The 25,000-nt window shown below is 36.2% G+C and overlaps 1 protein-coding gene across 26 annotated transcripts in view; it reads right to left on the reverse strand.

Annotated features, from left to right (window-relative positions):
* The window catches only part of LOC126556793 (calcium-activated potassium channel slowpoke), a 55,890-nt gene that overhangs the window by 24,752 nt on the left and 6,138 nt on the right, over nt 1–25,000 (reverse strand). For 14 of the 26 annotated variants that reach the window (XM_050212298.1, XM_050212305.1, XM_050212303.1 and 11 more), the window contains exons 5-8: nt 23,537–23,704; nt 21,012–21,103; nt 4,669–4,779; nt 1,611–1,716 (exon numbers count right to left, since the gene is read on the reverse strand). In XM_050212298.1, coding sequence (XP_050068255.1) covers nt 1,611–1,716; nt 4,669–4,779; nt 21,012–21,103; nt 23,537–23,704 — 477 coding nt within the window. Of the gene's footprint in view, nt 1–1,610; nt 1,717–3,976; nt 4,083–4,668; nt 4,780–11,660; nt 11,753–18,421; nt 18,514–21,011; nt 21,104–23,536; nt 23,705–25,000 lie in introns of all 26 variants that reach the window. The other 12 variants (XM_050212301.1, XM_050212292.1, XM_050212293.1 and 9 more) reach the window with 5 other exon arrangements.

Here is a 25,000-nt window from a genome sequence, read left to right on the forward strand (position 1 = left end):
TTGTTTTTGAACGGGGTGGATATCACACATCATCGCATATCGGATCAATCTATCATTCAGCAAAACACATTTATACCGAAAACGCACAGCGCGTACCATTATTACTATTTTGAGTTGCAGTATCTCCTAAGTAGCACCTAAGGTCAAACACACTAGCACTTCATCGGCTGCTCATGGCGGTCATTCATTGATGTTTTCGTAAGGAACCGAACGGTACCGAAACTATACTATGCCACCGACCCGTGTCGAACTGCTAGTACGTAATATGGTACAAATCAATCAGACTTTAGTAGCAAAACTATGACAAAAATTAAACCCAAACGATATGCATACATTAAGAAAATAAAATTATCTTTAACAAAACAACACGTCTATCTCATGTCTACTACTTTATTGATTAAGTGAACATATGCTAAAAGCTGCGGTAATTAGTCTAAAAAAACTGCACTAAGCTAAAGAGAGAGTGAGGGAAAGAAAAAGAGAGAGAAATTGAAGATGAAACCAAATTCATCAGACGTACTGAAAACATAAACAAAACAAAAATCTATTTTCTCCTACAAAGTTAGAGCAAACATGCGTGTGCGTGCAGTTTTTTTATGTGTAGTGCTTAAAGAAAATTGGAAATTGCTCACTTACCGTAACATTACGCTTCTCAAATCGTGTATCGAACAACATCTAATCTAACACAGTTTTTAATTTCTGCATAAAGGTAGCCATTTGATAACTTACTAAATTTCTGTGGTTGTCTGGATCTAAGGAATTGTTACTTTAACATATTTTCAATTCGCATCAACTATGTCATTTTGCATAAACAGATTCTTCAATATTAGTCCAACTCTAATACATAAGCATCCGGTGAAACGAAAATGGTTTATTTGGCAGTGTTTTACGCCACTTCATCTTAATCAAGTGTTTAATGATTTGAAAAGTTATACAAAACAATTAGCACAATGCTCATTTCCAACGGGATCCATTACATGCAACAATTCTTGGGTAAAAAACACCTATATTCTCGATTCCGGTTGTCGCCTAGGGCACTCTATGTAAAACAGGGATTTATGGTTGCTGCTGTATGTTCTGACAATACAAATCAGCGCACACAGCACGAAACGAAAGAATAGGAAACAATTATACAAAAACACCACACATCGGTCGCAAACATATATACACAATATTCGTGTACGAGTGTTTAGTCTGGGTGTAGTACATAAAAGTTTTCTAAATCATAGAAAAACAAAAAACATTCACCACATCTAATACGCCTAGTGATAGAGTAAAAAACAAAACTATTGTCATAATAATAATCATACGCGAAAAACGAGAAAAACAAAACAACGTTTCAATAAATTGAAAGAGAGAGAGAGAGTCAGAAAGAAAACAAATATGACGGATAATAATACGGACTAATAAAATAAGTTTTAGGTAGCATTGTAACAAATATTGGGTTAAATTGGAATAAAGAAATTTTGATAAAAAGGCACGCAAAATGGACATTTGATAGAATGGTTTAAGAGAAGTAGTAGTATTATTATTAGTAGTGGTAGTAGTAGTAGTAGTAGTAGTAGTAGTAGTAGTAGTAGTAGTAGTAGTAGTACACTAACAATGATTACCTTGACCCGCTGCAGATCAATTGGGCTCATAATCGTTCCCTGGAAAAACTCCACGGTGGTGAAATGGCGTTTGAACAGACCTTCCAGTTCCAGATCGGGTGGTTTACTTAAATGGTCGTACATTGGAAACGGCCGCAATCGATCGTTATGGGTCACGATCGTACGCATGGACAATTATGGGGTTTTGTGAATATTAAGTGATGCATTTGTTCGCGTTATCCACGTAATAGAATCGTTTTGCGGTTTATTGCAACCAGAGATTGTGCAAAACACAATATAGTGAAGTTATCGTACAAGTCATAGCAGCATTTCATTGCGCAACGTATGGGAATCATGCGAATTGTGAGGGAATGGATACATGTTGGTGTAGTTTAGATTTTATTTTTTTTTTTTTGCATATTAGTTTCATATTCCCCGGAAGCGGTTTTTAAGATTATAGTTTGAGTTGACGTATCAGTCATTTGGGGAGCACGCATAGTAGTGAGAGAATATTGTTAACGAAATTTAAGTAAAGATCAATTTGAGTGTATAGTGCGTGTTTTGAGTAAAGCGCAAAAATAGAAATAGAAAGAAAAGACACATATGAGGTTAGTCACACAGTAAATGGCGTACTGTAGCGGCAGGGTACAGGCGCTACAATTGATTTGTTCTCTCCATGGAGTATCTTTTGTTTGTTTTTTTTTTTTTGCTTTTTGTTAAAGGAAACATAAATGTAAAACATATCATTGTTTCTTGTTTGTTTGTTTTGTTTTCGTTATCAATTATAATATTAAAAAAGCGACTACACATTATTTATCTAGTCATTAGTGTGATTTGTGAAAAAGCGAAACGTTTCTGCTATTATTGGAGAGTAACCATACGAACCGTCATATCCATTGAGACACTAGAACCTATATCAGATGTCAAGCCTTTACCTCTTGCACCCGTGCTGTTCCAAACCGCGGTGAACCGTTATGGTGTTACATAGTAAATGTTGATAAAATTAGCAAATGCATATTTCAGGTGATACCCGAAAATGAATAACACGAAGCACATAATAAAACGTTAGATTTGAACGAATGTACATGGAGCAATTAAAAAAGGTTATCGATAAATGAAAAATACGAAATTTTGCATTCCAAAAACGAACTGAACCCATTCTAAACTAAAAACAACCCGTTTTATCGCTGTGTTATAATGACGATCAAATATCATAAAACGTAATTTGTAACACAATTTTCCAATCGAATCGAAACGAAAACGAAGAAAACGAAAACGCGTCGTAAAGACAACAGAAAACATGTCGCGTGACTAAGATAATCGAAATAGAACACTGATTAGATAGAATATTGAGCGAATAAGATTGAAAACGGTGTCTAAAATGGTATCATGCGCAAGCACGATGATGGCATAGCAAGTTTCAATGTACGCGTGATACACATACCCAGCGCAAAGTGGTATGCCATCATCGAAGTAAGAGTATAGTTATACTGAATTATTAGTAGTTTTAAATAGCAGTAGAATGAAGAACAACAGAAAAACAAGTAGTTAAAAAAATACGAGAGCGAAGAAGACATTTGACTATCTACGCTGAGATCTAAAAGTTTTTCCATATCAACGATACCGGCTGGTTACAGCCTGGCGATACTGCTGCCTGCCACATAGTGAATAAAGGTCCAACCATTTTGTTAGAGTGAAGCTTTTTGACTGTTGACCCGAAATGACAAATAACTCTAGTCTTTAAACGAATCTTTCGGTGTGTATCAAACGCGGCGATTAATGTCGACCCTCTCTTTTCCTCCCGACACACAACTCTATCTAGCTTAGACAACATTTGTACTATTAGCTCAATCTGATACATTGCCGTGGTAGCATTATGGCAAGGAAGCATGCTGTGGTTGGACGAAACCAACGTAAGTAGTTGTTCATGAGTTTGATTGCGGGTGCTTTTAAACTAAACATGACCACGAATCATCCAAGAAGTAAGCTGAAGGACACAGCCTGAGACAACCTGACTCAGTAAGCCTCTCACCGGATGCCTAAGCGGCGCAATTGTGCAATGGCGGTTGTGGTGCAGGGAAATTTGTTGTTTGGTGTTACATAGTCGGACAACGGCAATACATTAAGAAAACGTGTGTGTGTTTTTTTTTTTTTGGTTTTTGCTGATAATGTTCACTGGTAAATTCTTTTCAAAAGGAAATCAAAGCTCTATTTTAAAGGTTGTTGTGGTATGTTCTGTTAGGATATTTGGTTTTTTGGAAAAAAAACAAAAACAACAAAAATAAACTTGATGAAGAATAGTTTTGAAAATGTCTGTTTCTGGAGGTAGTTTGTTTTGCTTTTTTTAATACTTTGTTTTTAGTTTGTTAAAATCTGTATGCATATACCTTCACTCGTTCCAAATCGACCGCATTCATCATAGTTCCCTGAAAAAACTCCACCGTTGTGTAATGACGCTTCAAGAGACCTTCGAGTTCCAGATCAGGCTCCTTTCTACATTGATATTCGTATAGGTATTCATGATCAGTTATCATTATTATTGGTCATATGGATAAAAACAAATATTTTTTTGTTATGCTTACAGTTATGCTACGAATTAGAAATGACATCAAATTGTAGTGAACAAAGGTTCAAAACTAAAAACGACTCAGCTAGCACAATAATTCCAACACAATCGCATTTAAACATAATAGGTGACGTTAGGCTTGTGTGTCAGATCATTCAATTTGCCACAAATAAAACCGATAAATCAGACCCGAACAACTAATTTAGGTAGAATCCTAAAATAACCTTTTCTCCCAAAAAGAAAAATACGATAAACAAACCGTCGAACATTTTTGAAAAGATTAGAATTTCTAGAAACCGTTTCATTGAATTAATACTGAGCTTCAGCTTTAATATTATAATTGATGGTTGATTTTTTTTTTTGCTTGTTACAAATATAACTAAAACAACAAAAATCATCTTAAACCATAGCGCACGGTTTTGTCCTAGCATGGGACAACAATAGCTATGGGACCATAAGAACTCAAATAAAGTTAAAATAAAGTTTGATTGAGATACAGCTAAATCTACTTACCGATGTAAAAATACCACTTCGACGTCGACGTCCTCGCGATCTTCGTGTAAAAAGTCCTTCAGGAAATGCGACACTGACTCGTATGTTATGTGCCCGCACACCACGATATGTCTATTACCACGTTTGGTATCCATCAGTCGCACAATAACACAATCATTACAAATTTACCACAAGCAGAGCACATGAACATGTAGTTCGCATTCATATTCCGGCAAGAAACAGCCAACGTTCGGTTACGTTCCCGTGAAGAAGAAGCGCAGGGCATCGTTGTGGAACACGTCGGGATTGTGTACGGCGCGCGCGTTCGGTTGAGGGATGCACCAAATGCATCGGAACGATGCATGTGTTGTAGGATGTACACACGCACACACACAACAATTGTTGTAGACAGGGCGAGGTGATAAAGATACACAAAGAAAAACATATGTTAGCAAGCTATGCATGGACTCGTTTCGCGTTAAACGCCAGCAAAACAACGGAACAGAAATTAAAAAAAAAAAGAAAAAAAGGAAACTTATAAGTAACAGTGACGTCGGATATAGTACCCGTCACTGATCCTGATCGGATTCTGATCGACAATGACACCAGCAGCTGGATTTAATCCTTATCTTTAGGAAAGCGGAGCGAAATTAGAATGGCCACATTTATAAACTGTTGTGAGCCGACAAGGATACTAGCTGCTAATACCATTGTACACTTTGAAATGGATCGAAATGGAATCGAACCAAACCTAAGAAATCATTTCGGTTAACAGGAAAGCAAAGAAAACCAATAACAAGAAGGATTAGGAAACAGTGATCATATCAAAGATTTGTTAAAAGGGAAACGGATATGAATTGAAAACACAATTACAATTAAGGCGATGACAAGGAATGTGAAACACGGTACGACGAATTCACGAAACGATATAGCTTTCAAGGTACAGATGAGTGACACGACATACAACAAAATAAAATCAAAATAAACACTGAACGAGTTGATGAATGATAAACAGAAACGCGATCATTTAGAATCATATAAATGATACCACCGGTTTGATGATAACTGGAAAACAGAAACAAAAATAAAAAAAGAACTACAACGAAATAGAAAAGGATGAAACAATCGGGCTGCATGCAAATAGACAGTTTCTACCACACGACGCCGAAAAAAAAAAAACAAAAATTTTAACGCAATGAAGTGTTTTTATATGTTTGGTTAGGAGAATTCGACGAAGGAGAAAAACAAAAAAAATAGAAGTAAAAAGGCAACATTTCAAGGAGGCATCGTCATTTGGTACAATTATCATGATTTAGAGCATTGCCTTCGGCTCAAAGCGGAGCCACTTGACATTGACAAACACACAAAAAAAGAGAAGAAGAATGCACATACAACGACGAAAGTGGCAGGAAAACGTATTGTTTTCCTATCGCACTTATTGCCATACAGCTAAAACACGGTACGCATACAATAGAGCGGCGGTGCCGGCAGTATGAACAACGTCAAAAATAGGTTATTATTTTTAGACATCATCAAAAAGAGAGATAGCGAAACACAGAGAGATAGAGAGAATAACAGAATGACGTAGGTGATGTAAAAAGGATTACATTGTAGTTGTAGTATTCGGTAGAAGAAAGAGAGACATTTTTTCTTATTGTTTCGATAAACAATACGCGACGAAATACTTTTTTATGAGCAGCTATTTAATTTTTTTGTTTTTTTTTTATTCTAAAAATATTAATAAGGCGACTTTCCGTTTTCGACGTTATGCAGTGTCCTAACTAAAGGTTTAACGGTTCTCTACTAATTGTGAAGAGGAGAAAGCACTATTAGATTCGAGCATCAACACACTGTACTAATAATGCGATGTGTGCCAGCGACGCATTTCGCTCGTTTGATAACTACTAAAACTACACACACTACAATAGACGATATATATATACATGGTGAGTTAGGTTCGTGCATAGCTACTACGGGCATGATTTGTACACAGATGATCTTACATACTAAAACGTTCGGTATTATCATTACTTGTGAGTGTGTGCAAAGTATGACTGTATATAGCAGGTGGTTAGTTAACATGTCTAGCGTATCGTACTTATTGGTGCAGATTTACTTGATGCAAAAACTACAAATATACAGCGGAGCAAATGTTTACCACTAAATAATATACACATACACATACATCACTAAAAACAACGATCATTACGGTACACGGTCGCATGCAAATCCGTCGCAACTTATTAGAAGCGGTGGCATTTTTAATCATTATCTTTCTTTATGCGATACATCATCTTGTACGCCTGTGTTAGTCTTGACATTAACACTAACTGGGCCGATGAAACATAATCGAACTCGGTAATGTTTCCCACTATATTTGCTCGCGATGGTTTACAACGGTTCAATAATACAAGAATAGGAATCGTTGGTTAGTAAACAATCGTTACTTAGGTCACTTATTTACGCAGCTTCACTTCTAACCAGGCATTTGCAACAAAAACGAGCCTAATCACATTATGGAATGAAAATTTATTTATGCATTTGTGGTAAGATCGTGACACCATTGAGGGTCCAACATACTACGCATTATTTACTCTGCCTCGTTTCTCGGTTTGTTCCTCAGTGGATTGCTGACTAGTGCTTAAAAACAGACCAGATCGTTGCTACAGAGTTTATTGGGAGTAAATGGACAAAAGCGAGAAAAAACACACTATCATCATTAAAACATTCGACAATACGGCGCAGAGTCGTCATACTAAAATAAAAAAAAAAATCATCAAAACATTACCAAAACTACTCCAACTCGTACGCGGGTGACGCGGATTTAACACACTAAGTATAGCAGGTTACAATGGAAGCCTGGCCACGCATTTTAATTTTGCAATTTAATTTTTAGCTTGTTATTGGAGCTTTAAAAAAAATATCATATTTTACTTCCCAACAAACAATTTTTATTTTTGTTCGCTTATTTCCAGACCGATTTTCTTTTTCACTTATCACGGAGGCCATTTGTTTCTTTCTTCAGTTTCACAAACAACGCTATCTAATACAGCGCTGCGTTATTGCACCAAACAATATGCCAAAGGCATGTAAAAACCATCAAACAACAAAAATTGTACTGCCTTATTTTTGGACGGAACACCGTGTAACAACAAACATAACGTACTTTGTACTATTAAACATCAAGCACAAAACATTACATAACATTTAATAGCTCTTTACTGTACGTCTGTCGTCGGGATAAATAACAGAAAGATGTTCCAACACACGAATACCAAGACAAAGGAAGTGGTAAAACACTAAGAACATAATTCATTCGTGCATTAGTTCCTATAGTGTAATCATTCACAGAAACTGTTCCGAAACGAGATGAGGGCTAGCCAGAGTATATGTGTATATAAGTTTTATATTTATATACATATAAATATGTGTGTATATGTATATATTTACGTATCAATATGAATAAATGTATTTATTTAATACATTAATATATATATTTATTCATTGATATAAGTGTGTATGTGTGTACTTGTAAGAGATTTTATAGGTTAATTGTAATTCCATTGTACAGTACGCACATTGCAACACATATTTTATAGAAAAAAATTGGGCGAATCTAATAAAAAAAAACAAATCTTAAAAGTGGTTATTATTAACCTTCCTAGACAAAAATGATTCAAGTTCCTTTTAAAGATTTTATCATTTTTCTTCAAATCTTTTAGACTTAAAAAGTTTTTTTTTTTTTTTGCTATTTAGTTGAGTGTTAAACACTTTTCAATGCGATTGTTAAATTGCTAAAATCATTGTATTTTTATGACAAGTTTCAACGTAACATATTTGCTTTACATCCTTCAGGTTTAAGGTTATAATTTAGACAGGTAATATGGATAAAAATTTTGAGCTCTACAACATCTAGTAGCTAAATGCCGATTCCTTTTTATTTTAGGAAGGTCATGGACGTTTTTTTTTCAATGTATTACATGTGCATCTGTATCCATTTGTTAAAATTTGCGTTTCAAAAATAAAAACTATAATAAATTTGCTGGATGACGCCATTGAATACATTCAGTACGTCTAGCAAATCATTTCTTCGTTTAGAACATTTTCAGTATCTAACACATCTAAAATACTTGCTATAGAAATACAACAGTTATCATAAGGAATATCACGAGCTACACTTTGCAAATTATTACTACTACCATTTCATACTGTCCCTACTCGATCGAAATAGCCTGTTTTATGAAGTAGTTATAAAACGATTTTATCACTTTCCATGTCACGTAGAAAGGTATTTCGTTGAAAGTAAAATTAAAACTGACCAGTTACTTCTAACATTTGGTACAAAAAATCACACAACTTGCTAACAATTGATAAATATTACCACGGCCCAAAAAATAACATGCAAAGACCATCGTCATCGTTTCATCAACTGGTAGGACTATTTTATAGACCTCTCGAATAAGTATGTCTCATTCTAATGTGTGTATGTGGGCGTGTAAGTGTATGCGAGTGTGAGTGAATGTATGTGTGTGTGTGTAGTTTGTCCAAAATATATCCCAATCGACAATCATAATTGTGTCACTAGACATCAATCGGAAACATTAATGCGTCGTCCAGAAACGGATATCCTCACTCTCCAAATTAACGAAGCAACCAAAACTAAATGGCCTACCACAGTGTAAAGGGGACTCATTATTTATTTTATATACAGTCATTTGGCAACTTCTTCGCCACCAGCGACCACTACTGAATATTGTACACTGCCACACACACATACACATACATACATACACATATACGTCCGGTGCCCGGAGGTAGATGCTTATATTGTTATAATATGAATCAGCTATCAGTGGTCAGGGAAATAGTACAGCTAATCTGGCACCAACAATGTTTGTTAAACACTAACACAATAAGATACATTTACTTCCATTGAATATAACACACTTATCGATATTGACACTACACAGATTCGATATAGTATTAACGGCACTCTTGACGTAGCGTTCATATTCAACCATAGCCTAGAAGAGTCTTCCGGTGCGTCAACAGACAATGGTTTGCTCCACATTGCGTCGAAAATTGGATCCGATCTGTTCGACCGTAAATACGTTAATGAGTAGTCAGGGTAAAAGACAGGTAGGTAAGTAAGTGGAGGAAACGATGGTTGTGCACACAGAGTCAGAACCAGACACTCCAAAGTATACTCAGCGAAAGCGTATTCCGATCTACTCATTTACACACCTAGCTTCACAGTGTACGTGAATTTTGTGAAGCTAAGCGCTTCCGCTGTGTACACCTGAGCTGGTTATGCATCTGCTGTGCACGTTAGCGAATATAGGCGCAGTTGAATGCTAACAATCTACGACGATTTATTTGGGAAGTTGAACACCAGAGTATACCTTTAATGAAAGACACCAGCGTGTTTAAATGCTTGTTTGGTTTTGTTTTCTTTGTCACAGTTGCATCCCAAAAGAGGCATGTTTATGTGGATTCGATGTAGGTTTGTTCGAAAAACAAAAATAGAAAATGTAAAACAACCCAAAAAGGTAGCGAAACCAATTGTAGCAAATGACAGATCGAGATAAAACAAAACCATATCTAGCAGATTTGCAAAAACAAAACAAAAACGCACAGAGACACACAACAAACGGATGATACTGCCTATGCTGCCATCTGTTGGCAGATAAACTGCAATCAGGGACGAGCACAGTAGTTGAACAAAAATAAACAAAAACTAACGCAAAGTGTTAAGCTTTGTTTTGAAATTATATCCAAACTCGTTGGAAAACAAGAAGCAGATGCATTGCGATGCGTAAATGAGACAATTAAACAAACATCAAACTCAAAGTCCTACCCAAAACCCATAGAAGCCATATTTATGATCGGCAGTGTTACTGCAATCATTACAAATCGAGGACAAATGGATTAGTATATGATCAAAACTAGATTAACAAACCAAAACCAAAATCAAAACAAACTAGTTTTCCAAATTTCACTTCAAACAAGCGTGCAAAGTTTAGTCGGCAATGGCAATTGCACCAAAAGATAATAGAAGGCATTGAAGAGGGAGCAGCTTTACGACATTTGTCGTACATAAAAAATTGCTTCAAAAATTGCGTACCGAAAACGTGTTCCAGTAGCAGCTTTATGCTATAAATTATAACACATTATGCGGCACGAAAAGTCGCACCTTCACAAGTAGACATTCGTATGGGTTTTGTACATACAGTTTAACCAAAAAATAGAAACACAAATTATAATAGTTACATTCCATCATTATGAGACATTTATAGATCAAGATACGCATGATCAACACAATATTGGCATAGGACAGTGAACATTTAGCAAACATTGACCATACAAGGAGGATAGTCTTTATTGAAAGTGAACAAAATATCAACACTTTGAAACAGAAACAAGGACAACGGAATACGCCAACAAGAAACAATACACTAATATCAAAGAAAGAGAGAGAGAGAGAGAGAGAGAGAGAGAGAGAGAGAGAAAGAGGACAACAACTTGACTGGTTAGGAACAGGAGTCAAACGATTCAGTTTGAAAAAGGTAAATAAAATATATATTTATATATAATTTTTTTAACAAATCAAAACGCTTTAATCAAACCGAAGCTGCGCTAGCAGTATGTTGAAACGAATAAACAAAAACAAAATCACAACGAAAGATGGGTTACAACAAATGCTGTGAGAATACGGCAATTTCCATACGAAAACAGCTTAAACATTTGTGCAAATACCAGAATAAGGAAAAGAAACAGCGCACCATAAGAGATGTAAAACAAAACTGCATAAATTGCACGAATATTTCGGGGCTATGTAAGGACAACGGAGGACGAATGAGCAAATGAGTACTGTGAGAGCAATGTGCAATGGCGAAATGGAACACAAAAAGAAAAGAAAAGAAAAAAACAAGTTAATCTAAGGGTGGTGGTGATGGCAGTGGCACAATGGAAATGCGAACGATTATAATGATGTAGGTTCTGTAGAATCTCACCTTCTTCCCCGTTCATTCTTCAGTGTTCCCCCATATTTGGGTCTTGTTCCGATCAAGTCTATAATCTCTGGTATACAACTTGCAAATATCGCCTTTAGTTTTGTAGCAATTTTCGGGAAGTGTATTTTTTGTGAAGGTAGTAGTAGTAGTAGTAGTAGTAGTAGTGTTGGTTGATAATAAGTTCAGTTTTTTTTGTATTGGTCGTTGTGCAGTTCGATTAAGGATAAGAAGATAAGCAGTAAATTTCATCATTAGATAGCGAAACCCATTTGGAAGAAACGGTTGTTCAGAACATAGCAGAGTTTAAGATAAATTGGGTGTGTTCATGATCGACAATTTAACAGCATTCATATATCCGGTGTTCGTACGTTCATTCATTGTCAGATTAAAGGTTTCAGTTTAAAATGAGTGTTTGGAAATTGGTTCCGATACCGAAATCCAAACGGGCGCCAGAGTTTTTATCGAGTTTCAGGATATTGTACACAGTTGTTGTACCCATCATTTGGAGTAGCAGTGAGGCAGAATGGTTTTTGTTTTCGTTTAATTTTCGCAGACGTCAGCATACAGCGATACCCATATATCCGAGATATATTCGATAATAATTTATTTTGTTTGTTTCATTGCGCAGTTCGACACAGAGCCACAGAGAAGACGAGGTATACCGAGTTATTATTGGAAAGAGAAAGAAAGAAAAATAAATTTGTATAAACTGAGGTGGGCTGCTGCGTATGATAGCTATTATGAATGCATTATTGAAACATGTATTGTGTGTTTTTTTTGTTCTTCCTGCTATCTTTATCCTTTTAAAAGCTTCATCAAATGGACAAACGTTCCAGTGACGTGGGGACAAGTAACGTCAAAGAACTAATCGACAACCGACCAGAGGAATGCAACCCTATGCATCTCCACTTTTACGGCTTGCGTCTATTCATTGTTCTACGAAATTGTACTATTCTTACTTTCTAACACAATATTTGGCGTATGAATGCGACCTATGTTAAAGTGTCACATATCAGTGAGTACGACCACGGGGAGCTGCGTGCTGCGTGTTTTATTATTTTCTATTATTTTTGCTAGGAACGGGACAAGTAGACTGAATTTGGAGTCCAAACGTGTGTTTATCTTACAACTTAATCTAAAACGAACTCTGGCTTTCGGTTCCAGTAAATCACAGCACTACAAAACACGCGTTCAGTACGGTAACTCGTCAACCTAGGACACAATCGCATATTACACAGCGCGAGTACGCACACCGCCGATGTTGGTAAGAAGTTGGACGAACAAATGAAACAAAGGAATAGAAAAAGGAATAATTTTGTATCGATTGAAACAATCTACAGAAAACAGAACAACTCACTCACACACTCCTCTAGTTTCAGGGGTGGGCGGGGGGTTTGGTAGGGTGGTTGTTGTGTAGGGTTGGACCATGGACTAGACGGATAGAAATGTGACGGAGGGGGTGCATATATAGAACGGTATGGAACTAATGGGGGTATGGGCACGGATATGGAAAGGATCGGTCGTCTTATGATCGATGTTTCCGGTCACTCGCTGAAGGTCTAGCCGGACCGGACAAAGGATAAAACTATACAACGAAAACAATGTGACACATGACTCGGCTAACAACGGAATAAAAAAAAGAAAACGGAAACTAAAGCAAACACCTACGGTTTCAATGACTTGAGAGAAACAGAGAGTTAATTGTTTTATTTCTTGTTTAAGGCTCCATACATCAGATGTCAAATTTGTTCCCAATCAAGCAACTACTGGTGAGCTCAAAATTTTCTTTTCTTGAATTAGTTTATTGTTCAGTCAAGTAAACTAAATTTCGATTCATCCCACAAGCGCAGTGTAGACCCGGTCTAGTGTACCCGTTAGTGCAACAACACGTTTGTATAAAAAATAGAAGCTAATTCAGACATGTCCGATCAATATACATCAGATGAGCCCGCAAATAAATTGCTCGATTGCACCGCAGACACGACCGACTGCCTCAAAAATCTCGTTGTATCCTCATCATCACAAACAGGCTTCGATTTCTTGGGAAGAAAACAGGCTTGGTTATCGAAAGAGAGCGAGAGTGAGATAGAGAAAAACGAAAACTACAAAGTAAGAAACCTCGTTCTTCACTTTCAGCAGTTTACACCAGTGGTAGTGGGGAAAGTTACAAAAAAAACCGATGCTAAAAATTCTAACCTCGCCAACACAAAGTACGATCACAAAACCAACAGTGGCCAGTTTTTGTTAAAGGCGACTCAACCCAAAAACCCAAGTTTTCCAAAACAAAACGCAAACAATGGTCCCAGCGAGAAAATCATCGGCCCGAACTCTGGCAAATCGAGTAGTTTTGGACTCGCTTTTGAAAAAAAAAACGGATCAAATATAGAAATAAAGTGAAATAACAAAATCCTTCCGAAATGATTTGCTAGCGCTTAAAACAGGATCAAGTCCAGTCGTGTTTGTGTTTGTGTGTGTGTATATATCACACATGTGTTTGTGTGTGTGAGTGTTTGTGTATGTGTATGTATAGAACTACATCTGATAGAGTAAAATCTCTAGCTTTTATTGATATATCTCATGTCTAGCCCAGCACTCTATCGTTTTCGCTCATCCTGACAGCAGGATGATGCGCATTTGCCTTGTAATTTATCGTATTCCATTAGAAACAGGTTTATCTTCCATAGTTTGTGGGGTTTGAATTACTTTTACGTTCGTTATATCAAATTAATATGTCAATTAGGATTATTTCAACTATCAATTTCTTTAAAGAACTGTAACAACAATAAAAAAAATTTTGCTCTAATATGCGTGGCTGCGGCATACAGGCTGTGCAAGCAAAAATCTTTATCTACAGTAAATGAATGGTTTAAAATTGTACGTAAATAGATAATACTAGAAGAATTCAAGAAGAGGGAAGAAATGAATCCAGAAATGGAGAAAAAACAAAACAAACAGCTGTGAAAAAACGATAATACAAGAGCTAGGTTATAACGCGCAAAGGAACGACGGCTTCCGTTTGTACAGCATAATTTATTGTAGGCTTTTACGTGAACATCGCATAACTGCAGAAATAAAGGTAAATGCCCAATGGCCGTTACTGGTGGAATTGAGAAGGTTGAAGAAATTGTTCGCAGCCAAAAAATACCCAAAAAAAATTGTTACAAATGTTTCATCAGTACGATAAGTAATCGCAGCGGTCCAGTATTTTTCATATTTTTAAACATTTCTTGGCGGTAGCTTTTGTAATTCCTCGTACGTATTTTAAATACGATAGAAAAGGGTACACAATGTGTTTCTCATTTTTGAAACGCACCGGTCGCCACTGTGGGGGAAAGGAAATTCCGTCCGGGAGACCGGAAAGGCCTCCCTGTACTGTCTGTTATTACAAACCGTAGTGATGATATATGACAACAAAAGTAGTAAACAATGTATTACACGTTTGTAAAAGGAAGCATGATGCCAACGTGAAAAGTATGGTGAAAAGATATTCTAAGAAATAGCGTCGACAAAGTTCGAGAATAGAGTTATTCTATTTCTTTAGCTTTTTTGTGTTTAAACTAAAAAAAAATCTCAAAACGTGATGAAACCCAACCGGACAGCCAAAACAATGAAGAAACCTTTGCTCGGCTGCATCACGTATGGACGCTTAACACGAGACACGGAGTCTCCACCGGATATTCGAAAATTGCTCTAGGTGGGTTGTTGTTGTTGGTTGAGCTAAATCTAGTTTAGTTTAATTATTAAAATCGAATGGCAAAATTAGAAATGCGGAAAAAACTGTGCAAAATCAGTATCTAGAGGCAGTTACAGGAACCGAAACAAAAAATATAAAAATAGGCTAAGAAGAATTATAGATTTCGAAGGATAATAAAGATAAACACAAAAAACCAAGTGTTATTAAACAAGTGTTTTGCTCTACATTATCGGATAAATACAGATCAGAAAGAAAATAGCTAGGAAAACCCAAAATGAATGAAAGCCGATTATTGTTGGCGTTCTGCCAAATTATAAACAAATTCAATACGACTGCACAAGTGATTTTTTTTTTCAGTGTATACTTCTTTCATACATCGTTGCCATCTCCGGGATTGGAGCTTCTAAGTTAATTAGACAATTTTGTTCAAATTTTAGAAGTAGAAAAATATCTCTCTTGTTCCTTCCTTCAAGATTGGTTTTATCACTATTACTTTGAACATCTTTTTTAAGCTTTCCACCAACAGTTGCCACGACATATACACACCCAAACAGGGTTGGCAGTTGGGTGACAGAAAAATGTTGGCTCCAACATGGACTTACAGCTTACAGTTTTTGTTCTTATAGGCTCTCCTTGAAATTTTTATAAAACTACCAATAGAAAATTAAAGCTGTGTTTGGCGCATCGGTAGGATGCAGGTGGGTGATTTTTTTTACTATGAATGAATTAGTGCGTTAACTGTCTGTCAGAAAGAATCCTTACAGCTCAACACATCATGGAATTCTCTCTCTCACACACGCACACACACACACACGCACACACACAAACGATGTGCTTTGATGTATTTGTAATATTAATGAAAGTGCTTTTTTTTCGTTTGCAAAAATTATTCCGATTATAAATTCCAATTGACACAGCACCATGAAGAATCAGATTCTTGATCATTTTTAAATGGTTTGGAATTTGTATATATATAAAGCACCTGGGAGAAGGTTGAATAATTTTAAACAAATTTAACTTAAACTAAAAATCAATACATAACAGAAATATGATGCGTTCAAAACGTAAAAACAACAAAAAACGGTGGATAAACGAAACAAAGCAAGAAATAAGCCAAGAGACCAACATGTTAACAGAAGCTTATGGACTTTCAAAGAAAAATGGTAGTACTCAAATGAATAATTTCCGATAACCGACATTCATAATCGGTACCGTTGACGGATGGGATCTTCGACATTTCGACATCTGCTATGTAAGCCACGGAGTTGTGATTTACGCATCGTTTAATACGGTTGCGGTTGTGAATAAGCACAATGTGTATTAGTTGAATAGATGTTGAAAATAATAGAACACATGTTTCGAAAACCCGACAAACTGTAAGAGTTTATCGGAATCTGGAAAAAACTATCGCCTTATTGTACCAATTATCTCGATCAATAGTATACTAGTTTAAATTGGAGGCAGAAAACGATAATTTTGAAACCAGCATGCACAAAAAACGACCAAATGTTAAAAATAGCAAAACAATCCTAATAGTGAATGCGCTTTAAGAGGAACTCAATATGGTAGGCCTAGGGAAACTAAAACGCTGCATTTTTTTTTTTTTTTGTTTAATGAAACCACTTCACGAGTCTTCACGATTATCTCTTTCAAAGTTGATAATGATCTGTTGCATTGTATTTGTGTATCGTTTGTTTATAGGACGCACCAAACTATATAGATGCAATTGTCAACAATTGATCGTATCCTAGACACAACCGCATATGTAGGTTTGGGTTTTGTAGGACGATGCCGCCAAGAAAGGATTCATTGGTTCGTAAACGAACGCATCACGGAAAAAAGGTACCATTATCCGTTGTAGCTTTGGCTAGCGAAATAAAAATCGAATGCAAATGTGCAAGTATGTTCGTATGTAGTTATGGATTGCGGGTGAGAGCGGAGATTGACAAGTAGCATCAAATGAAAAAGTTGCGAAATGAGCCGAAATACATGCCACCAAGAAACCAATGCCTTTTGCTGTATGTGGTTCATCGAATTTAGTCAAAATCGAGATAATTAAAGAAAAGAAATCATTATACGTCCTGGATTGTTATTGGTTTTCTTCATTTCTATTCGTCAAGTTGAGCATGTACTTTAATTTTCTACATCATTCCGATTCCGCATTACATGTTTTGGGAAAAAACTACCGTTAACCTATCCTTTTGCATATGCTTTACTGCTTGTAATGGTAATGAAAATATAGTTAAATGAGGCTTGGGACGATAGGATCCATTGTCGGAGGATGAAATGTTAAACTTATGCAAAGGTTAGCCTTTTTACGACAATCAACCTAAATAAAGGAGACACTGTGCAAATTTTATTATCAATGTTGAAAATTTTCCAGACTTTAACAAAACTTCTTTTTTTCATTTTGATTGAATTCAAACGCCTAAACAGCCTCCATTATTTAGGTGTGAACAATTTCTTTTTTTTGCATTTTTACTTCCTTTTTCATGTTGTTGGGATAGAGAGGAAGAAACATGTATTGCTTGCTGTGAGATGTATCCCATAAGTAAAAATATAATTTACTTCATTTACACGTCACCAATCACCAAAACATGGCAACTGTCCACTAGCAACCAATACATATTTCCCATAGATAAAGAAGAGTGTTAACGTATGCTCAACTAGAGAAACCGAAAAGAAAAACTATGATAAAGGAGCAAAAAAGGAGTGTGATTGTGAGTGTTTTAATACATTTAGAAAATAGTACGCGAAGATAGATTTACTCTATCTATTCAGTATAATAACTTTCGAGTATAGGAAGATAATATAATGTATTCATAACAGACAAAAACCGAAAACAAATTATAATCCTTACTGGAAAGTCATTTGATATGCAATCATAAAATCAGAGTTGAAATTAGAATCGCAAACCAAATTATGATCAAACACTATATCAATCGAGTAAAACGGAACAAACCACAAAATAAAATAAAGAAAACAAACTAATAAAACGGAAAAAATTAAACCAACAATGAAAACTTTAAACAGAGTAAACTTAAGTAAACTCGGTACGATCGTGTACCTTCTTCTAACATCCTTAGTGTATTTGCCGCCGTACTTATTCCGCTGTGCTGCTAACTCTGTGATCTCCGGAATCCAACTAGCGAACACCGCCTATACAGGAGTATAAGTAATAGTATCACGCACACAGGAACATATTAATCACTGAACGTCATCAGATTATATGCAGCGCTCATATCACGATTTGGTACAGAGTACACCCGCTTATAATTATTGCCATCAGCGCTGCAAACGTTTCAAGGCGCATAACAGTCTGGATCTCCCGTTGATACAATTTTAATCGTTATAAAATGCATTATGCTTTTGTGTAAAGATTGCACGTTGCAGTATTAATAGCCTTGTACGGAAAGAATTACTGCAGGTCGTACAGAAGTCAACATTTTTGCAGAACTTGACACATCTCTCTTCACACACCGAACCCTCGACGATTTAACCCCCACCGGTAGGGATTCGTTTTGTTTTATTATCAACAAATTTACAATAGATTGCCTATGAGACTAAACTTTTGCCACAACTCTTTTCATGTTCGCTCGTTGCACGATAAGACACTAATCTACTCATTATGTTCACCTGGCCGATTATGAAGTAAACCAAAAACAGCACAAAACTGGATCGTTCGAAAGTGATTATTGGAATGGAAAAATTAGATCAATCCAAAACATCACTATAACCAAAGCTATAAATGCCTTTCATGTCAGACTTCTGACTGAGACGTACGTTTCAACTATTTCACATCGCTAAAATGGGTGCGACCGAATAGAAAAGACAATGTTTGTTATATTTTGTTGCCTTGCAAGCTCTATACAATATAAAAAAAAGAAAACATTCAAAACAAATACAAAAATCTGTGAATATCAAGAGTCTCTGAGACTGCTTGTTGTCTAACGGTATATCACAAGAAAACCAAAGGAAAGTAACCAGTTGTAGCGTGAAACTGGATGCAGTACTATAAACGAATTAACCGAGTAGTGTCAATCGATGCAACATGATTAAAGTCTAAAATGTGTAACAATTATAACATCAATAGTTTGTTTTTATTTATCTACGCGATGAACAATAGTTGAATTTGAGCAAATGGCATAAAGAAAAGTAAACGTGACTCCAAAACAAATCAAACTTATTATCTAGATCCATTCTACGGAAGCTGTTTTCTAAGATTTGTAAATATTTCTGTTATATGTGTAGATGTGAACGCACGATATTGTTTTCATATTATACTGAAAAAAAAACAAAGAATTGAAACAGCATTTGAAATAATCGATAAGAAGACACTATCGTTTTAAACGTAATTAAACGTATTGGATTGGAATTGTAAAGCACTTTTACAATGTATGACGAGATTAAATTTTTATCTTCAAGAATCAAACGACAGTTATTTCGCTCGGTGTAATTCACCTTTGGCAAAGTAAGCTTTCAACGAATGCTGTAACAGCACCTCATAGCAAATAATTCTTCTTTTCGCTGTTTATCTACACGATAATGTAACTTCAAGACGATTATTTCAAGGAGCTCGAACAATACTCGCTTGCAACGCTTGTAACCGACATGTAAGTATTAACGGACGGACATCCTCATACACAGGAGTAGAGAACAGATTAGAACTCGTGTTGTAACGCGTAATGAATTGCTAGAGTAACATGTTAATCGTTGCATGGATTGCTTAACGCGTATTATCATACAGTTCTTATTACTATAATGCTACGCCTATGCAGTTGTTTATCAGGATGATGTAGATGTGTATTTGTGACTATTAGATTTTAATAATGCATGAAACCTGGAAACCTTATCTGCGTTACGCACCGTTTTTTTCTGTCTTCTTCAAACCGTCAACTATACACACATACACATACTCATCATTCAGGACTGTGATTGTTCTTTGCACGGAAGGTAACAACATCATTTCAACAACAAACATATGCCACTTGCATTCAACTATCATGGTTAGTATCACTTGAACAAATAGCTTGCTGGAACTATCATGTGTAATTTCCAAAACTCGTCAATCTAACGGTCTTCTAACCAGCAGAGGTTACAGGAAACGATGCTTTGCAACAGGTAGCACAACACAAGGTTAAGAAGATTAGTTTGAAGATTGATAGTAGTATGGAGATAGCTGCTGTCAAGATGGCGAAGTAGCGTCAAAGGTAGCATCGAAGGCAACAATAACACCAGCGAACATTGCATCGTCCTGCTGGTATTTGCAACATTGAAGGATAGTGTTTCGCGGCACGAATGCGTAACACCACATAACCACATAATACTCTTCATTCCGAACATAGTTTCTGCAACGTCACGACGAATGAGGAACAACGCAAAACAAAAAGAAAGTATGTGGAAAACAGATCATTTGAAAACTCAGCGAAACGAACAGGAATAGCAAAACAGAATGCGTAAATCAGAATAAGGGGGCGGGTTGTTCATCGCAAATGGCTGAATGGAAACGCAGCGGATAGGGAGTGAAAGTATGGGCGAAACAGAGCGTGTAACTCAATCAGGACCAATAGTAAAAGGACAACAGAAACATTGAATAAAGTCATAGCACAATTAACGTAATCAAAAAACAATGCTATACAGGCATTCGCTTCATCTACCTTTTTCCTTGCTCGCGCTTTAGTTCACCGCCGTACTTAGAACCGCTACCAACAAGTTCAATAATTTCGGGAATACTGCTGGCAAACATTGCCTAAAAGAGTCAATTGAACTTCAATGATTGTCTGTAGGATTTGAAGATGAGTTAAATGGAACTGAATAGTGTAGTATGAGTAAACGTTTTATGATTAGCTTGGGCTTTTCGATACGCTTATGCTTATCATACTGACTGTAAGCTAGCCACTAACGAATGCACTGCAAAAGTGTCAACATTTTAAATAAACGTAGACAAAATGAAAGAAAAGCTAAAAAAGTCAAACGTATCACGCAAGCTATATTCTTGGAATCGACGGTCTACACTTAAACGTTTCCTGCACCAGCTTCATTACGTACCACTTTTGCCAACTGAATCCTGGTTTTATCATGAAGTTATCGCTGTACATGATTACCTTGTTGATAAAATAATACGAGCAATATGGTATACGATACGCGCGCTACATTTTACGACATGAGCAAGCTACATATTGCCAACCAAGAATCCTGAATCAAACAAACGCAAAGGATTGATATACTTTTCTATGTCACTCAAGAAAGAAAATTTCAAATCAAAACAAATGATATCGAGAAACTAACAAATGGATGACCTCTACGTATGTTATGCGGCAGCCAGCATAAACGCCTCACATGCAAACATATGAGTCAACTCTATCTTGCCCGCGACGCGTCATTCGCGATTTTCCGATACTGAGCTTTTATAGTTTGTAGCCACTTATGGTACAATGGTACAATTGCAAGCGATATAGTGCCTCTCTATAGCATGCAGAGTGAAGTAATAATATGGTCGAATGATAGTGTTTTAAGTTTCTTTGTCATTGGTTTTCAAGAATGCACTGTTCGGTACCTGGAATCAAAAGTGTTTAATGTTGGGGAAAAAAAACTAAACATATTTCTGATAAAAACTCTGTTGCCTAATGTTGTTTCTAAACCGCGAAAACCAAGCAAAACTAATCTTACGTAACGTAGTGTTTCAAGTGAATACAAAACAAGAAATTTTCTCTGACATTTTACCATCTTAAAAATAAAACCAAACACAAATGCACTTTCGTATGGTAAAAATTAAAAACTCACTTAATAAAATTGCAACACAACCATAACTTCACTACTTCCAAGCGAACATAAACACACCGGCTGAGCAATCGTTGTATACAATCAGATTAATCATAACAAATACGTTAAAAATGCTCGCGCACAGTGGTGTTGGTAAAGCGCACCAAAAATTAACACGATCTGTTTTCGATAGCAAGCAACTTATCCTAGATGGATGCGAAACCTGCATATGAATGGAAAGCTGGCATTGAATGTTCGTATCGGTCATTGCTGGCGAGGAGAATGCTGGAGAATAAGCGATCAATTATATTATTTTACCCTAACTATCAACACTATCACGTCCTATACCCGGTAGCATAACGCAGATGGTCGTACAGTTCTGCAAACAACCCTTTCAACTTTGTGAATAAAAAGAATATTTCCAAGTGCCTAAAGCAACACTTTTGGTGTTTTGGTACTGGCTGCAGTCCTTATGAATTAGCTAAGACACATTTTCTAGCTTATGACCCACTACGGTCCCTGTGGTCCGTATGAAAACTTTCCATGAACGATTTCTCTTTAAATCGCTTATAGAGAAACCAACCATACTCGTAACCTTTGTAGCCTGCCCATTCATAAAGCTTAACATAAAGGCTGATACGTACTGAAAGCCGCCCGCACTCACTGAAATCTCACACATCTGCGTTTCTATTGTTTTAGATTGACTGCCGTTTCCTCCCAATTCAGGTTAAAGTGCGATGTGTTTAATTACATCTACGTCGGTGATATTATTATTTTATCCATTTCAATACATAAGCCCCCCGCCTAAACGCCCAAAACACACGGCGACATCCAAATAATAACCACAACATACCGAAAAAACAGAAATAATTATATGCTAATACGTCGAACTTCGCCAACGGAACAGCTGTGGACGGATTTACTTACTAATCCGATCAGTGCCGTTTCCGATTAGGACGGTTGTTTAACATTTTTCATCTTTAAATTTCAAGGTACAATTGCAACAGTACACGTCTGGGCGTATTTGTTTGCTTGTTAATAAAACTGCGCTGTACTGAATCAGTTGGACAATCAGACAAATCAAATCCTGATCCGGTGATTTTTTGGCCGAAAAGGAAAACCCTGACCACACGCCTTCAATTTTCATGTTTGTAAGGAGAGTGATTATTTTTGTTTCAAAACTTTCTAGTACAAAGCGTGTACCACACTGTCGAACAAACACTGGTTATTCAATACCAAAAAGAATCGAATCGAACTTTATCGAAATAAACGTGGTATCGATCAAATGCAGCAAATACAAACGATTGCATTTAAAACGCTGATTGTGTAGAGAAAGAGATCAAAAGTATGCGAAGAGAGATAAAGAGTAGAAGGAAACAGAAATATGGACAGAGCGCAGAGTTATGAAAAGATCACTTACCAAGCCAACAAGTAAAAAGAATACTAAAAAAGTTCGCCCGAGGACCGTTTCACAGTAAACGTCGCCATAACCTACTGTTGACATGGTGACAATGAGAAAATATACACATGTCCAATATGAGAGCTGTTGCGGATTATTGAACTCTAGCGGATCGCCAGAATTTTCCAGCTGTTGAAGGGAGAAAATAAGAAAAAAACGTTACGAGAAAGGGAACATAGAGAGAAAAAGAGAGAGAAAGAGAAAGAAAAAATAGAAACACAGTATTAGTTATGCTGGTCGGTAAAAACACAGGCACAAAACAGGGTCAAGTAGTAGTTGGAACAACGTGTACGGAGGATATTACGAATTGTTTTTGTGGGTAATAAAACAATGCATTGGGTAAGGATAAAAACAAACGTTCGAAAATTGTAAACAACCAAAAAAAAAATTTAAAATACACTGTAAAACCTTCAGATGTGAATATGCCCGCGGTGTGATGATCGCAGAACAATATGGACTGCAATTGAACACCGGCAGACCAATTGCTGCAACCCGATTGCGATTTGTATGATCAATATGATAGGAGGAACCCATCTTTGCGTTACAAAACCGTTCTACATTGCTCGTAGCTTTAATTCTACATACCGCACCACTTTGCAGCAATTGGTATGCAAATCTGCAGTGCAATCCTTCAATGTTTCCGAATCATTGCAGAGCATATTTTAAGGTGCTGCTGTCGAAAGGTTTTTTTTTTCTTCCTTATAGTCTTTATGTCTTTCAAGGAGTAAACAAAAAACTTATATTGGTGGTAAAAAAAACCTCTGCTCAAAATAAAAACTTGAATGCATACACAAACAGGTACGAGGCCGATATCAAATATACGCATTCAAAATATATATTTGAATGATTTTGAAATAGGTGCAAAATGCAATTGTGGTAGATAGTAGGACGAACATATATATCCGAAAACGTCGATGACCACGGTTTTCAAATACTACGTTAAGAGATCGAAACGCGAAACTAGAAGGAGTAGAAGTATACAAAAATAGAGCTCGAATAGGATTATTTTATCAGAAAATTATGCAGTATTGCTTAACCATATTGTTAACATGCGCTAAAACGTATGAATGCACTTGCTGCACTTTGCCTAATATCGAATAAAAATACTAATATGCCGATACAATTTTCGCGTAAGCATGTGCGCGTAATAAAATTTCGAGCCTTTTGAAAATGATAATTTTATGAAACCAAAAGACATTTTCACTTTGTTCAACACTGACAACTTTCGTGTTTGTCTCAGGCATAAATTTAGTTCAACGTTTCTTCCTTCAAAACGAACAAACGATGAACGTAAAAGTCAATTCAAAAGAAAATCAAAAAGAATTTGGATTGAAATGTGAACATGTTTTAAAAAAATTCATATTCCACACGAGAAACAAATAAAAATAAAAAAACAAAACCCGGAATAAACAAAAAAAACTGTAA

This window comes from Anopheles maculipalpis, chromosome 2RL, assembly GCF_943734695.1.
Source record: "Anopheles maculipalpis chromosome 2RL, idAnoMacuDA_375_x, whole genome shotgun sequence".
NCBI lineage: Eukaryota > Metazoa > Arthropoda > Insecta > Diptera > Culicidae > Anopheles > Anopheles maculipalpis.